This window comes from Engraulis encrasicolus, chromosome 6 (genome assembly GCF_034702125.1).
Source record: "Engraulis encrasicolus isolate BLACKSEA-1 chromosome 6, IST_EnEncr_1.0, whole genome shotgun sequence".
NCBI lineage: Eukaryota > Metazoa > Chordata > Actinopteri > Clupeiformes > Engraulidae > Engraulis > Engraulis encrasicolus.
Genome location: NC_085862.1, coordinates 9953191 through 9971596, shown reverse-complemented (window position 1 = coordinate 9971596; position 18406 = coordinate 9953191). Strand labels below are relative to the sequence as shown.

Here is an 18406-nt window from a genome sequence, read left to right as displayed (position 1 = left end):
TGTTACTTAATTAAGGCCCTCTAGGATGTCATCATAGCAATGTTGTTACAATGTAGCTCAATCTTTTCAGCAATGAGTGAACCATCTGTGCAAAGAGGCTAACTTAATTGTGGAAAGTGTCCTCCTCAAAAGTGAAATGTAGACAGCACAGGCCACACAGACGGATATTAACTTTTTGTATCTGACTGCACACACCCTTACGGTAACTAGTGCTTGTATTATATTATGTGGCATAATCAGTTAGTCTTGGGAGATTTATTTTTGAAAAAGGGCCACACAGACATTGTGTCATTACAGTCAGTCAGACAAAACATGACCCAGAATAACAACAGATAAGTTGTTTCCTGTGTACTTGTGTGTGTATTTGAGTGTATTTGTGCTTGCGTAATGCGTCCCAGGACTCCTGGCTTTGGGCTGCCAGCACGAGAGAGAGAGCCAGCTAGCCTGGGGCACGGTGCAGTGCGGTGCGGCGCCGTGCGGTGCGGCCACCATAATCCCATCAGAGGCGTGACACCAGGCAGCCTGCCACCTCTAACCAGGGTAAGACACCTGGCACCTGCCACCCACTACCACCACTGCCCCCTCAATGGTGTAGTCTACGTAGAACGCAGGTATACAGAGTATACTAACTTCAAAATTTCAGGGATATCAGTATACCCACTTCAAATTGATTGGTCCATTATTTAGAATAGCTCACATATATACAGTATACCCACCTCAAAAAAAGTAGACTACACCACTGTGCCACATCTAACCAGGGTAAGACACCTGGCACACCCACTACCACTACTGCCACCACTACCATCTCTAACCAGGGTAAGACAACTGGCACATGATGTGGCACAGCCAGTCACCCACTACCACCACTGCAACCTGTAACCGGGGTAAGACACCGGGAACACCCACTACCACCACTGCCACCTCCAACCAGGGTAAGACACCCATCTGACACACCCACTACCACTACTGCCACCCCTAACCAGGGTAAGACAACTGGCACATGACACATGGCACACTCACTATCACCTCTGCCACCTCTAACCAGGGTAAGACACCTGGCACATGACATGGCACAGCCAGTCACCCACTACCACCACCGCAACCTGTAACCAGGGTAAGATACCCACCTGGCACATGGCACATGGCACATGACACACCCACTACCACCACTACCACCTCTAACCAGGGTAAGACACCCACCTGGCACACCCACTACCACCACTACCACCTCTAACCAGGGTAAGACACCCACCTGGCACACCCACTACCACCACTACCACCTCTAACCAGGGTAAGACACCCACCTGGCACACCCACTACCACCACTACCACCTCTAACCAGGGTAAGACACCCACCTGGCACACCCACTACCACCACTACCACCTCTAACCAGGATAAGACACCTGGCACATGATGACTCAGCCAGTCACCCACTACCTACCACCATTGCAGTGTTGCAGCTTGCCAGATTGGGCTGTTTCTCTCCTCGCTCCTTCTTCTCGCTGTTAAGTTTGGCCGTCTGCAGGTATAAACGGTCAAAAATAGGCATTGGGAGGGCTTTTCTGTAGATGTATGGCCATAGAAATCAGTAGAGTTCGGTTCAAATTGGGCGGGATTTAGTGCCTCCAGGTGTTTTTTTGAGCATTTTTAGGGCTGGAAATCATCAGTCTCATCTGACAACCCTGCCCCCATCCCATCCTGTGCACCTAGGGTTGCCACCACGGGTGTAAATAATCAAAATTCTTAAGTATCGAAAATAATCGAATCGCTGGCCCCTGTCAAATGCCCTTGTATTTTGTACCATAACATAATAGAAGTAGAAAAATAATTGGGACAAGTCTAAATGAATTGTATTGTATTGTGGGGAATTCTCAACCGAATCCCTGCTTTAAGAAATCGAATCGTCATGGAGGCAATGATTTACACCCCTAGTTGCCACCCACGGCTGCCTGGCCTATGACCTGGGCATTGTCATAAGAGTCGATCCTTTTGCATGCAATGAGGCTCACTACATTCAGTCTAAAGAGAAACCGGATTTTTCTTCCTTAACACTATTTGCAGTACCATATGAACCAGATAAAAAGAAAAAAGTCTTCAAAAGCCTTCAACCAGGATTATTCTGCTCCCACTTATACTTTTTTTCATTAGAGATGCACCGGATCCTGATTTTTAGGATCCTGCCGGATACCGGAGCCACTGCTTAAGATCCTACCGGATCCGGAAACGGATACCGGATCCTACGAAAGGGTTGAAACACATAGCCTACTCGCACACATGGGCCCTTTTTAGTCCGTTGGCTCAAACTATTTTTTTAGACTCATTGGCTTACTGCCACACTGCATGCACGGGTCCCTTCCAAAGTTCTTTCACTCCATCCAGCAATTGGGGTTGTGAAAGACTGACTGAAAAACCTAGGCTAGAGATGCACCAGATGCTGATTTTTAGGTAACTACCGGATACACTGCTTAAGATCCTGCCGGATCCAGATCCTGTGAAAAACCCTATTATCCAGCCGGATCTGGAACCGGATCTTGGATCCTGTGCATCTCTATTTTTCATTACTTTTCATTTTCACCCAGAACCCTGTGATGGTAAAAGCCCCATGAGGGTTTTTTTTTTTTTACGTTTTTAAACTTCTACTTATAATTTATACTTCTCTGTGTACAAGGAGGATACCAACAGAACTTGTGTTTCTGCGCAGAGTTTTTGGAGGTAGTGTTGCTCACATCCACAAACCGCAACGCTTTGATCCACCAGTGGGATCTTCAGGTGGATCGAAACATTGCCATTTGTGAAATACCCTGCGTAATATAACTAACCCTACTCACCTCTGATCATACTAACCTGCACTACATTTCATAGGTCCTCCACTATTTTTTCTGCTCTCTATCTGTTCTACATTACTTGTATACTGCTATACTCTGTACTGACCCCACACTCTGTACTTGCTTGCATGTCTTCATTGGTCAAAAGCGTCTGCTAAATGTAATGTAATGTAAATGAACAAATGGCAGGGGGTTGAAGCTGATACCCAGTGTGCAGACCACTAGGGGTGTAAATCATAGCCTCCATAATAATACGATTCCATATCGATTAGTTAAGGCGGCAATTAAATTATTTTCGATATTAAGAATGCCCCACGATACAATACGATATAATTTAATTTGATTAAATTTTTTCCAATTACTTTTCCACTTCTATTATATTATGGAGCTGGGGCATTGGGCAGGGGCCAGCCAGTGATTCGATTATTTTCGATATTTGAAGAATGCCCCACGATACAATACCATTTGATTCGATAGTCGGTGGTGGTAGGATCGATGCATCGATATACATATCGCTAATTATATTTACACTCCTACTGACCTCTCTCTTCTCACTCTCTGTGCAGAGCTTTCCCATATGGGGATGAGTCATTTGTCTCCTTGGACCCAGCGGCAGGCCTCCACCACCACCTCTTCTCATGGGCCCTGCAGGATGCAGGACGGACACCCAGCGGCGCAGCGGCAGAAGAAGGCCAAGAAAGACGCCCCCTGGTACTACGCTGTGAACGCGGACCCATCGGCCCAGAGGCAGACGGCCAAGAAAGACGCCCCCTGGTACCATGCTGACTCATCGACCCAGAGGCAGACGGCCAAGAAAGAAGCCCCATGGTACCATGCTGACCCAGCGGCCCAGCGGCAGACGGCCAAGAAAGACGCCCCCTGGTACCATGCTGACCCAGCGGCCCAGCGGCAGACGGCCAAGAAAGACGCCCCCTGGTACCATGCTGACCCATCGACCCAGAGGCAGAAGAAGGCCAAGAAAGAAGCCCCCTGGTACTACGCTGTGGATGTGGACCCACGGAAGCCAGCGAAAAGAAATGCCTCCCAAATGGACTGCGCTGTGGATATGGACCCACGGCAGCCAGCGAAGAGAAATGCCTCCCAATGGCACAATAGCGTAGCTGTGGGCAAACAGCAGTCAGCAAAGAGAGACTCCTCTGACTGGCACAACTCGGTGGATGTGGACCCACGCCTCATGTCCTGTCTGGGATCAGCAGGTAAATCATGATCTTATCACTTTTTATTATTTCCATCATCCAATTCCCTATACAGCACATGAAGCACTGTTAAGAGATGGAGTAGGTGCCATTTGCAGAGTTGAGATGCAAAATGGACAGTGCAATTTTTTGACGATAAGATGGCACCTGCTCTGTCAGCATAGGCGTGCACAGATACAGTGGTGCTGAAGCACTTGCCCCTTTGCCTTACTGGACAAAAAATGCCCTTTATTCTATTCTGTTCTATTCTACTCTATTCTATTCTATTCTATTCTATTCTATTCTATTCTATTCTATTCTATTCTATTCAGTTCCATTCTATTCCACTCTACTCTACTCTACTTATCTCTACTCATCTCTACTCTACTCTACTCTACTCTACTCTACTCTACTCTACTCTACTCTACTCTACAGTCTGTACAAATGTATCTTCTCTCTGCTAGAGGTACCAGGGAGACACACTCACTGCACCCTCCCATGGCAGCCCATCAGTGTGGCACTGTGCCATCCACAACAAAGACGTGTTAGATTTTATTACACGGCCCTAAGCCTCTTAACCTCACTAAGCCCCGCTGACCATGGTCTCGAGTACCCTCGAGTAGCCTCGGAGCTAACCAAGCCTCTCCACTGCGCTGTGCTGCGCCGCACTCAGGGGTGGACTGGCCATCTGGCATAGCGGGCATTTCCCGAAGGGCCCCGCACTCTCTTGGGCCCTTATTTTCAGAAATGTTAAAAAAACGGGGCCCACGAGGTGCGGGGTCCATCGGTGAGTCAGTTCTGTGCCGCCAATTGTGATGGGGCGACCCTTTAAGCCAGGGGTGGGAAACCTTTTTCATGACAAGGGCCACTTCAAATTCCCACCAAGGGCTGTAAGAGTCCTCCAAGGGCAGTACAATGATCACAAATCAGGATTTCCCCATGCAATTTTGGCTTATATTAAAGGTAGACACCTTTAAAACAGACCCCACCTTCTCTATGGCCCCCTAATATAACATAATTGTGTTGGAAATGTAATTTCTAAGATTCCTTTACAAAATATGTCATATTTCATGTGAAGCTGCACAACATTAAAATTATTTTGGGGGCCCGATAAAATGGCCTCAAGGGCCACAAACAGCCCTCGAAACATAGGTTCCTCACCCCTGCTTTAAGCCAAAAGTGCCCGGGCCCTATTTCTGCCCCAGTCCATCCCTGGCTGCATTGCACTGCACTGCACTGCACTGCACTGCACTGCACTGTGATGATGCGCTCTACTGCCACTCGGCTCTGCTCTTAATCCCTGGTGAAGGAAAAGGTTACCGCAGCTTGGCCGCGCACCACTACCCGCCTGCTGCTCACTGCCCGGGCATGGAGGAGCTGCTCATCCCCGCCGACGGAGGTGGCGAGGAGCCCACCTCGGACCCCGCCTCGGAGCCCAGCGGCTTCGCCCGCCCCGGCCCCCTGCGCGGCACCCGGGACTGCTTCGGACGCTGCATGCACAGCGTCTTCTCGCCCGCCATCAAGAAGTACCTCAAGGACTACCTGAAGCGGAACGGGCTGCTGACGCTGTCGGTCGTGGCCGTCATCACAGGCTGCGTACTGGGCTTCCTGCTGAGAGGACAAACGGTTTCCACACAGGTACGGTACACTTCTTTTGGGGGCTCGTTCGGGTTTTGGGTGTACTTTTGTAGTGTCCAGAAAAGTATTCTTTAGGCTTAGCTGTGTGTACACAGGTATCCATTGGGCTTTGAAATGTCCCCACTGGTATACTTTTGGGTTGCCATGTCCAGAAAAGTATGCTTTAGGCTTTGTAGTGTCCAGAAAAGTATGCTTTAGGCTTTGTAGTGTGCACAAAAGTATGCTTTGGGCTTTGTAGTGTGCAGGTACACTTTAGGCTTTGTAGTGCATACAGGTACACTTTAGGCTTTTAGTGTGTATACAGGTACACTTTTGGCTTTGTAGTGTCCAGAAAAGTATGCTTTAGGCTTTGTAGTGTGCATACAGGTACACTTTAGGCTTTGCCGTGTGCATACAGGACAGGTACAGTTTTGGCTTTTAGTGTAGATGCTTCATGCAGAGCATGCGAGGACCTGAGCTCCTGCTGTAGCAGATGCTCTCCTTACACTGTACAGTGCAGACAGTGCAGGCAGTGCAGAGTCTTGAGATTGCAACAGAGTGCTTTGTGCTTCTGATGAAGATCTTGAACTGCCACTGTTGTTTCCCTTCTGTTTTCTTCCCATTTCGTTGATAATCTGATGATGAATTGACATTTGTGACTACTTTGGACACTATTGACCACCCGTTCTAATTCATGTTATGCATTTTACTTTCTCACCATCACCTTGACCTCATTCTACTCATTCGTATTAATTTGTGCATTTCTGTGGGTTTTTGACTTCAAGCATGCTGTCTAAGGTGCAATGCTATAAAGCTGACTGTTTTTCCAAAGCTGACAACCAGCTTCTTGATAATACAAGAGAATGCATCAACTATTTAAAAAAAACAGGATAGCAAGCCAAGAAATAGAGACCATCTCATGGATTTTTTTTTCGAGAGCAGTCTTATCCATTCAAATGGGGAAAATGGGAGAACTGGAAGACCATGTTAAATACAGTATGCAGAAGTACAGCATTTGTGTAGAACAACTTGATGTAGGAAGAGCATGCATTGAATTCCGGTAAGGCAAAGCCGGCAAGGAAAGAGAAGAGAAGGGAAGGGAAGAGAAGAGAAGAGAAGAGAAGAGAAGAAAAGAAAAGAAAAGAAAAGAAAAGAAAAGAAAAGAAAAGAGCAGAGAAGAGAAGGGAAGAGAAGGGAAGTCAGCGGCCCCAGGGTCAATCCGCACTCAGGTGCTCTAATCCTAGCCAGACAGCAGTAGGAGCAGGAGCAGGAGCAGGAGCAGGAGCAGGAGCAGGAGACATGACATGCAGCCTCATGGACAAGACTAGAGCAGCCCTTTAAGCTGCCGGCAGTCACGAGCGGCCAGCGACGCGTGACCGTAACCCGCTTTCTGAGCTGAGGAGCTGAGGAGCTGAGGATGGAGCACTCAACTCACTCACACACACACACACACGGCACGCTTGCTCTCAACTCAACTCACACACACCCACGGCACGCTTGCTCTATTCCCATTAGCCTAGTAGTCTCAACCCACTTCCCCCAATCCCCACTGCCTGCGTCAAGCGCAGCACTTTCAACACCAGGGCTCTCACGTTTTGACCACAGTTGGGAGTGAGATTTTAATGTAAAATGAAGTTCTAGTTCACAGTGAAAGTATTGTGTGATTTTTTTTGACGCATATTTGAATAGATCCAATTACAAGCAAATAGGTTGACTGAGCAATAGTTTTCTCATTGGCTTGGAGCATTCTCCTCATGGACATTCCATACAGGGACGCATATTATAAGCAAATTACTTTTTTCAGAGTGAGAGTGAAATACTAAGTGTGGAGTGAGAAAAGGTCAAAATGAGTAAGACTCACTCCCAAAGAGTGACACTTGAGAACATTTTTTAACACATACACATATACGCACACACCATGTAAAAATAAATGCATCTTACAGAATTATTCATATTTCTATTTTGGACTCTGATGAAGACACATGTCGAAACGTTAGTCTTACTGCACTGAAAAAATAAATAACAGAAAATAGACATCCGTGTGGCACCAGATTATTTTCCCTTTGCACTTATTATTTAGTCCTGCTCTGGTTGCACCGGATTGTCAATTTAGAAGCGCGGAGCGCGTATCTCCTTTGTTTTTACAAGAATTATTCATATATCAGGAGGACTACTCCAGTCTTACATGGCATATACGTAGGATACTATAAAAGTGGTCAATACATTATCTCCCTCATATTGTGTGTGTAATGCCACACATACGTATACTGAGGAGGGTAACAAAATGAGAAACTAAACAAAAAAAGGAAAAAATCTGGCCCACATCAACCTGTAGCCTAGGGGCCCCGGGCTATCTTATTCCGGCCCAGCCAATGATTCAGTACTAATAGATGTCGTTGGGCCCAGCCCATTTCTGATAAAGACCTGTACATGGGTTTGTAAACAATCCCTGGCTGGGTGCCCCTGGCTGCATACTTTCTCTGATTGTTGGAAACTGCTGTCACTCAAAAAATGTGCTCTCATTGTTGACTGCTTAACATCTTGCCCCTCCTTACAGCGCTAATGTTTGTAAACAGGAAACCTGTGTACTGTATAGTGGAGCACTGTTGTGAAACACGCAATTGAACAGAGTTACTGCCTGACAGTTTACCCGCCCTACACCCATGAGACCCATGCCATGTCCATTGTAGTGCCCCTCTGAATGACTCTCTGCCCTTTCCATGCAGGCCAAAATCTACCCTTTTATTACTGGTTAGTTTGTGTTTTATTTTAGGATTTATGTGCGTCCTCTTGCAGCCACTTGTCTTATGTCCCTGGCTGTACTGTCAATTGCTATGTTATGTTCATGAGCTTTGTCTTTGTTTTATTTGGGGTTTTTTTCTGTTACAGCACATGTTTTTTGTAGTTGATTGATGTCTAGTGTCTTGATAGTTGTGTTCTCTGTCTTTGTGTTTTCCTTTGAACTTCATAACTTGCTGCCTCTTGGCCAGGACTGCGTGGAAGAAGAGTCACTATGACTCAAGGGGACCTTTCCTGGTAAAATAAAGGTTAAATAAAATGAAACTTCTCTTTCCATGCAGGCCAAAATCTACTTCTCTTTTCCTGGAGAGCTGCTGATGAGACTGCTGAAGATGCTGATTCTACCCCTCATCACGTCAAGGTAAATAAACATGCACTGTAACATTTTGCAGCCAGTTAAATGTAAAGAAAAAATTTAAGTTGCCCTGCTGCCCTAAGTTAGTAAGTTCACTCAACTTGAATGAGCTGAGTTAAATCTCTAGCTGATTTAACTGGTAAACTTAAGGCAGGAGGGGAAATTAGTTTTTCTCGTTTAACTGGCTCGCAATGTTTTACAGTGCGGCACCATCTGAAGGCCTATTCATACCTTCCATTTGGTTAATTACATAGGCCTACATATTTCACACATTCTAACCCTCATCATATGTTCCTATTTATATATCCAGACTTTTAATTCTGTTTGATCTTATGTGTTATGTTCTATTTTAATCTTGTCTGGGCCGGCATAATCTACAGTATTTATGTTTTTAATTTTAGCCCACCTCTTTTATACATCTTTAGCTATTGACATCGCTTTGGATTTCTTTTAGTTTATTGGTTTATTGATACTGTATCTCGTATTAATGGCCCTCTCTAGTGGTTGTTGTGTTTTATGGTTATCTTCAAGTCATGTTGTCTGTTAGGGTCCCTAACCTGGTCCCTTTCAGCCATTTAAAAGAACTCATACCTGTGGCTCAGCATTTTCTGTGCATATGCATAACGCTTCAAAGTGTACCCAGACCCCTTGGAAGTGAACCGTACTGAGACCTTTATTGAGGTGGTGTCAGTAGTTCGCTTATGAGTCCTGACAAGTTACACTTGTGATTAGGTTTAATCACTTAAAGGGACACTGTGCAGGAAATGGTCAAAAAAGGTACTGCAACTATGCTGCTCAATGAAACTGGGCTGCCTATTGCCAAATTTGATCTTTTCATGAAAGTTTACTAAGTAATAAACTAATATTTTCTAGTATGGCCCAAGTACAGTCATTTTTGCTGCTAAAAATGGCTATTTCTGGAAATTCAAAATGGCGGACCATGGAGAAGATCCCCCTTTTCATGTATGAAAAGCGCAATTTTTCCAGTCATAATGAATACTTAGAATTTGATGCTGGTGGTAAGTATTCATGAAAAAGGTAACATTAGTGAATGGGCAGCATGAATTCTGGAAATAAACAACTAAAAATCTCACACAGTGTCCCTTTAAGGAGAGCTAGATGACCTGGCTTGATCAAAATGATTATTTGCACACCATAAAAGCCTAACATGACCAGAAAGATTATGCGGTTCTTATTGTAATACACTCACAATATGAACAAAAACAGAACACAGTCCTTTTGCTGTCAGTTCACTTTTTGGTCCATTTAAAGAGGACTGAGTTTGGATCACTTAAAGGGGGACTAGGTGTGAGAATGCCCTGTGTTGCTTTATAGTGTCCTCAAGAAGTCACCGGAGCAGGACAGATGGATTATTTTGTTCTTTTTTATAATCAAGTGCACAACATAGGGACTTACATTTCGATGGATAAACCATCTTCGTCAGAGTCTGGATGTAGTATCATCTTCACAGAGTACTTCTAATTCTACTTTACACACCCCTGCTACATTGCTATAGTACTGAATGAAGGAAGCTAAGGACAGCACTCTTCAGAATTTGTATTTGTTTATTCGCCCTGTCCTTCGCTTCCTTCATTCATTCATGTTTTATATGGGATTCAGCACCCAGTTAAGAACTGTTTAATACTTAGGCGATAGTGTGAGCACGTCTTCTCCACTTTTGAAGTTTTACAGTACAAGTCCGCCATTACTAACACCTGTCTTCACGTCACCCCTCCCCATGGTCTCGTCTACTGTAGTTTAATGTCTGGATTATCGTCGATGGAGTCGAAGGCGTGCTGTCGCATGGGCGTGCTGACGGTGACGTACTACCTGTGGACCACCTTCATAGCGGTGGTGGTGGGCATCATCCTTGTCATCATCATCAAGCCCGGCATGGGCACGGAGATGGAGAGCAACCGCCTCGGAGGCGGGCCCGTCATGACCTCCGCGGACGCACTCCTGGACCTCGTCAGGTACTGTGTACTGTGTGTGTGTGTGTGTGTGTACGTATGTGTGTGTGTGTGTGTGTGTGTGTGTGTGTGTGTGTGTGTGTGTGTGTGTGTGTGTGTGTGTGTGTGTGTGTGTGTGTGTGTGTGTGTGTGTGTGTGTGTGTGTGCGTGCGCGTGCATGTGTGTGTGTGCGTGTGAGCGTCTAACTGTCTGTGTGTGTGTGTGTGTGTGTGTGTGTGTGTGTGTGTGTGTGTGTGTGTGTGTGTGTGTGTGTGTGTGTGTGTGTGTGTGTGTGTGTGTGTGTGTGTGTGTGTGTGTGTACCTTTATGGTTGATGACACACTGCTTGAGAGGCAGACTGTGTGTGTGTGTGTGTGTGTGTGTGTGTGTGTGTGTGTGTGTGTGTGTGTGTGTGTGTGTGTGTGTGTGTGTGTGTGTGTGTGTGTGTGTGTGTGTGTGTGTGTGTGTGTGTGTGTGTGTGTGTGTGTGTGTGTGTGTCAGCCATAGCTCAGTGGTTAGAGCGCTGTGGCCTTTAGATCAGAGGCTTGCAGGTTCCAATCCCACTTCTTACCAGCCCCTTCATCCATGGCTGAAGTGCTCTTGAGCAAGGCACCTAACCCCTCACTGCTCCAGGGCCTGTAACCAATACCCTGCACCTAAATAAGTGTAGGTCGCTTTGGATACGAGCATCAGCTAAGTGTAGTGTAATGTTTTTTGGGGTTTTTTTTAGGGGCTTTATTTGATAGGACAGTCTGAGATGGTGACAGGAAGCGAGTGGGAGAGAGAGATGGGGGACATGACCCGGCCGGACTCGCCCCCCTGTAGTGTAATGTTAGAAGTTTAACAAAGAAAAAACGCACATGCACATCCGTCTCAAAAAGATTGGGTGCAGGACGTGAAAACTGAAAATAAAGTCTGCGACACGAAGCTCCTGTTTCTCTTACTTTAATATATACTGCCCGAAACGTCACTATATTAACCCATTGTGTCCTAAGCCCTTTTTGGGAAAGGGTGCCCTCTGCCGATTAAAACCTAAATATCTCAGCCTCCGAAGCACATACAGACATGAAATAGGTTACATTTAAAATCTTGAAGCTCCATTTTTGCATTAGTATAGTGTTCATTCAGCTCTAACAAGCCCACATTTTTAATAAAACAGCTCAGATCTCAAGAACTTGAATGCAGCGTATATGTCGCTCCAGGACACAATGGGTTAAAGTAAGAGAAACGGGAGCTTGGTGTTGCAGATTTTATTTTCAGTTTTCAGTGCTGGACAGGCAGCACGGCTCAGGTTCGCCACTGTCCAGAGTGTCACACAATTAGAAATGGGGCGTTGGTATTTCAGAGTACACTGTACACTGTACACAGAGTACAACATTATTTTAAATTCCACCAGCCTATGATGGAGTGACCATCACTAGGTTTGTGGGTGTGTTCTGACTGTCACGTTAAGAAGCCTGGTTCTTTGGTGTAGCGGTCAGAGCCCCACTTTACTACCCCGGAAGGTCTGAGTTCGAGTCCCAGTTGGGCAACTCTTCTCCCCTTTGCTACACAGCCAAACTGAGATTTCACCAGCATTTGGCCGGTTGGCTGCTGTTAATTTAGAGCCCTGCATACAACTGGCCATTAGGGCATCACAGTCACCCGTTATTAACACATTAGTGCACAGCAATGAAGAGCAAGACTGTGTACTTTGTTCACCTCAATAAGTAAATGAATGCTCCCTTCCTGTTAGGACTGGCTGGCATGATGTGGAAGTGGGAGTTAAAGTACCGTTACTTAACATTGGAAGCTGTGGCCATAAGCACCGTTGCATGACAGAAATGTTCCGATTTTAAACTGAATGGTGGCAGTAGTTGATCTGCGCACAATTCATTATTGTAAACGTCATTCATTCCGAATGTGACCTTGAATATTGAATATTCCTGTTGCAGAACCCTGCTCCACACAATGGATTATTCCGGAACTTGTTTTGCATTTGAAACCCAAATATACTGTATAAGAGTGACTGGTGACTCCGCATCCATTTTGGTTATGAAATAGCAGTTCTTGTGAGCCCCTGCCTGATATTCTTCTTGGTTCGTGGTGTCAGGTATTCTGCTGCAGTGATTACTCCTGGGAACTTACGGGTCAGTAGGGGACCTGGATTATCTGGGAAGTAGCCTTGTAGGCCGAGCAGAACTAGGCCATCACCTACAGATGTTGCAGGAGATGTTGTTGTAAACAGCTAGTCACCTAAATCGTGTGTGGATCTATCCAGTGTAATTTTTAGGGCTATATTATTACTGTATTTGTGTGTGTGCATGCACTTTCTCATATGAACCCTGGACAATTGGTGCCGTACGGCAGCCTCCAGAGCTGGTGTGTTCATTATAGGAATGTGTATGCGTGTATAGGCCTATGTGTATTTTGAAAGCGATTTGAGTCAACTTCATAGTTGTGATACGGCGCTATTGTTAAAGGGGCATTCCACCGGTGGAGACATGAATGTGTACTGAAAGTGGGTCATATATGTAGTAAAATAGTAGCATACATTTCTAATTTGGTGCCTTCTTGGCCGAGAAAAGGCAGAAAATGATTTTTTAGTGCTTGTGGATTTGTGACAACAAGTTCCACAGGCCACACCCAGGCAGCTCTACCAGTGACCTACTGGAGCCTCAATGCCAGTGATTTCAAAAGCACTGGCACATTGATCTGTGATAGGTCTGTTAGCACATTAGGTCCAACCCCCTAATGGTGGGGTTGAAAGGATGGAGAAAAGGCTTGTAGTCTCAACAGAAATCCAACTCTCTTACACTTCCTCCTACAATGATGCAAAATGACGAATTTTACATCATTATAGGAGGAAGTGTTAAGAGGTGCATACAGATTTCTCCTGTCTCAGGGGTAATTGAGAGAGTGTTGCTCGACCATTCAAAAGTATGACTGGGTGTCTAGCAATGGAAAGCCTAATGCAAATAGGTGGAGTGTCCCTTTAATTGTTGTATTGCATTGTATCGTATCTCCAGGTGGAAGAGCTATGGGGCACCTAAGTCACGCCCTTCTACTTCCGATCCATGGGGCTGGAGATCTCAAAATTTTGAATGCGAGTTAATGGAGCGAGTCAAGCTAAGTCCTCATCCCGTTTGGCATGTGCTCCGGATTTCACATATGATGACAGTGAATTTGAAAGGTTTGGATTTGCGTCGTAAGACCACTCATTTTCGGCACGCAAGAAACGTTATTTTAGCTTTTGTGCAAAACTGTGTTGGAGACTACACGTGCGCCTCGCATATCTGACGTGAACCGAGGCACAGCCAACCCTACCGCTGCACCATGGGTTAAGTGGCTGCACGTCGGACATGCGACGTCTGTTGTGTAGTCCAAATAATTACATATTTTTGCACACACACAACTCAAAAATCGCTTGCCAAGTGAAGTCAACAAGCACACCATTGGTTGTTATTAATTCTGAGGCACAGCATATGTGTGATCGACGGGGAAATGCGAGGTGGGTCGGAAAATAGCTTTGATCAGTCCATTACAGCCCAGTCAAAAGTTTTTGCGTTGCCAGCCCCATAAGCCGCCCGGAAGGGGTGGAGACTTAGGTGCCCCATAGAAAGGACAGTGAGGATGAATGATTCTCAGGGTATTGGCTTGACAGGGGTCTCATTGAATACAATGACTTAAGAGTTGCACTAGGGTTGTCTGTCATGAGTAGAAATGTGGTGTAATTTATTGTCATTTTTTATGTTTATCTGCCTAAAATTACACAACTGGATATTATTATTAGCAGCACTATTATTACTGTCTCTAGTGGAAAGCGGCCCATATGGTAGTCTATTGTGCCCAAAGATGGCCTTGTTTTAGCTGCCCAATTCAATCAGGTGATCATTCAACCAGCCAATCACCTGGCTGAAAGGGACAGGTAAAAGCAGGCAATGTGGAATAAGTGGAGTTGGGGTTCATTTCTCAAAAGAGAAGTTAGCCTGTTAGCAACTTCGGTAGTTGCCAATGGGAAAAAGCATTGAAAACAACAAAGTAGCTAATGTAGCAACTTTGGTTTTGAGAAATGCACCCCTGAATTGTAACTAATGAACCCATTTTGCCCATCACTGATAGTATGGTACAGTATGTGTTGCAGAGACCCTGTACTGTACTGTACTGTACTGTACTGCAGGTGGTATTAGATTAGGGTGGCTGGGGAACCTTTGTCTCGAGGGCCATTTACAGCGCTTGAGGCCATTTTGTCCGGCCCCCGATATAATTATAATGTTGTGCTCTTTCTTTTTTTAAAGATATTTTTTTGGTCTTTTTGACTTTATTTATGATAGGATAGTGAAGGTGGTGACAGGAAGCGAGTGGGGAGAGAGACGGGGAAGGGCCGGCAATGAACCTGGGCCGGGAATCGAACCCGGGTCAGCCGCATAGTACTACTGTTTGGCCACAGTAGGGCCCAATGTTGTGCACTTTCACATGAAATATGACATGTTTTGTAATGACATTACATTTGCAATACAATTACCGGTATGTTACATTTCAGGGCGCCTAGTGAAGGTGGGGGTCTGTTGTACAGGAGGCTGCGTTCAATATAGGCCTACAGTGCAGGGGGGAAATCCTGGTTTGTGTTCATAGTAGGGGTGGTACGGTTCACAAAATTCACGGTTCGGTTCATATCACGGTGTCAAGGTCACGGTTTTCGGTTCTCTACGGTTCTTTTTATTTAGTTCATGATAAATGGTGCACTGGGAATATTATACAATGTTTATATAACTGCAGTTATAAAGTGATGATGCACAAGTTGAATTTGTTTTGCATGTGTCTGAGAACTGCCTCTTGTGCTTGAACTTAAACTGTCGTCTGCTGATGTGCGCTGTCTGAGCGTTCCAAATGCCCTCTTTCAATTGGCTAATAGAATTGGACTTATCACTAAATATCCTACATATGGTTTGTGTAGGCTTATAATGTGAAAATGGTGTGATTTTTATTGTGTCATCCTCTGATTGGTCTCATACGCTAATATTTTAATCAGAGAGACTGGATAAGATACTCCTAGAATCTCTGTTTTACATATCTTTCTGGGCAGTACATGAATTGCGGTTTGCCACGGATTGCACGGTTCGGTTCGGTATGTGTGTGAATTGTACGGTTTCGGTTTTCGGTGCGGTTTGTACCATCCCTAGTTCATAGTATGGCCCTCGGAGGACTTTTACGACCAGGCAAAGGTCCTTATTTAAGTGATTTATTTTTCATGTTAAGCGTTTAAGACAAGTGAAAAGAGGAAGAATGTAGCTAAGTTAGTGAAAGTCAATGGATCACTGTGTGATCCATTGACTTTCACTAGCTTAGATACTTACTCCCTCCTTAAAACACAAAAGACAATGCCTAACATGAAAAATAAGACACTTTACCACCTTTATAAACCCAGGGCAACGATTTTTAACCGTATTCAGCCCCAAAATAGTGGCATACCCCTTTAAGAAAAAAAAAAGAAAAAAGAAGTTTTACAAAAGTGCACAGGGGATGGTTTGACTGTGACCGAAATGTTTGCATGCTTCACTTGGACAGCACTTGATATGCACTCAAAGTACACGTTCCCTTCGCGTGGTCCTTGCTGAGACCCTGGACACCTGGGGCCTCCTCAACCCCTTTGTCTCAGGTAGTGAAGTGAAGTGTGTGTGTGTGTGTGTGTGTGTGTGTGTGTGTGTGTGTGTGTGTGTGTGTGTGTGTGTGTGTGTGTGTGTGTGTGTGTGTGTGTGTGTGTGTGTGTGTGTGTGTGTGTGTGTGTGTGTGTGTTTGTATGTGTTTGTGTGTGTTGTGTGTGTACTCGTTATTTATTCTTTATTTATTCAAAACCCCCAAAAAAAACCACTAACCCCTCTTTACAACTGCACTTAACGCAATGTAATGTAATAAAGTCAGGTGGTCAAGGGCGATTTGTTGGAGACCATGGCTGGATTGGCCACAAGACATACAGGGCATGTGCTCGGTGGACTGTTGATCATTTTGGCCTGGTCCTCCCCTCGGTGGAAGCGGTTTCCATTTTTTTTATGTAAATATTTTTTGGGGGGCTTTTCAGCTTTTATTGTTTTTTTGTGAGACAGGATAGTGGAGGAGAGACAGGAAGTGAGCTGGGAGAGAGAGACGGGGAAGGGCCGGCAAAAGACCCGGACCGGAAACCGAACCCGGGTCGGCCGAGTGGTAAACGTTTGCCCTACCATATCAGCCACGGTAGGGCCAGGTGGGAGCAGTTTCTTAAAGGGACACTGTGAGATTTTTAGTTGTTTATTTCCAGAATTCATGCTGCCCATTCACTAATGTTACCTTTTTCATGAATACTTACCACTAGCATCAAATTCTAAGTTTTCATTATGACTGGAAAAATTGCACTTTTCATACATGAAAAGGGGGATCTTCTCCATGGTCCGCCATTTTGAATTTCCAAAAATAGCCATTTTTAGCTGCAAAAATGACTGTACTTGGGCCATACTAGAAAATATTAGTTGATTACTTAGTAAACTTTCATGAAAAGGTCAAATTTGGCAATAGGCAGCCCAATTTCAATGAGCAGCATAGTTGCAGTATCCTTTTGACCATTTCCTGCACAGTTTCCCTTTAATGAAATGAGGCCTCCAGGCTCTTGATGATTTCCCTCTCAACTTGACCTGCTTTCCTCCTGATCCAGCTTCTCAGTTGGCCTATAGGCCACAAGACAGGGCGAGACCAGAAACAGACTAGCGACACACACGTAGCTGACAGAAAGAGACAAAATGAGTTGCATGTCCACATTGAGTTTGTACACTATAGTGACTCTGTGTACTCCATAAGCTACTTTTGTAAAAATAAAAATAAAAAAATAAAATAGAAACAGTGTGAGAAAATAACGTTTTGAAATGTCACATACTATGCAGTAATTGTATTTGAATAAGGGGCATAATACATAGTACATGATTATGCACAAGTCCCTTCTTCGAAACCGCTATCCCTGAGACCAAATGAAGTGGTCTCATCTCGAGTACTACAAACAACACTAATCTCAGGGGCCAATCAGTGGCTGGTTGGACAGTGTCTACATCCAATCACAGGACTCCTGGCATTTGCCGTATCATAACCAAAGCTATCAAGACAACGGCATATGGCATTCCCTCATTCCACAACAAACAATAGTCTTTGTTTGGTTGTTGTTGTTGTTGTGGTTGTTGTTGCGGTTGTTTTTTCTTTCTCTCCGGCTTTCATTTCCGAGCCCAGCCAGGAAAGCTCACTACCTGCTGCCACATATTGGTGTGATGCGTGCAGGCCTCCCCCCCTCTTTTCAATCCTATTAAAGCGCAGGCGGTGATTAGGGTATTTTTAGTAATCCGCACAAAGGTCTGCGGGCTCACACAGTAAGCAGCACCGCAGCTGAGGTGCTGATCTGTATCAGTGGAGAGGAGAGGAGAGGAGAGGAAGCCTTGACAGCCGGCAGGGATGGGATAGGATGGGATGGGATGGGATGGCGTCAGTCTCGTGCCGCCTTCTCGTGCCGTGGCCCTCCGCCAGGGAGGGGGAGGGGAGGGGGCAGGGCAGGGGTAGGGGTAGGGATAGGGACAGGGCAGGGCGGGTCGGGTCAGGGGAAAGCTGTGTCCTCTCTGGGTCAGTCAGGCAGCACGCCAGGCAGCAGCCCAGCCGTCACCTTGACCAGTTAGT

General features: G+C 45.4%; 1 protein-coding gene across 1 annotated transcript in view; it reads left to right on the top strand.

The window, feature by feature from the left end:
• The first annotated feature begins 5516 nt into the window (after positions 1-5516).
• slc1a8a (solute carrier family 1 member 8a) overlaps positions 5517-18406 on the top strand; it is a 43605-nt gene continuing 30715 nt past the window's right edge. Inside the window, exons 1-3 of the mRNA XM_063200561.1 lie at positions 5517-5660; positions 8720-8799; positions 10551-10766. Coding sequence (XP_063056631.1) covers positions 5517-5660; positions 8720-8799; positions 10551-10766 — 440 coding nt within the window. The remainder of the gene's footprint in view (positions 5661-8719; positions 8800-10550; positions 10767-18406) is intronic.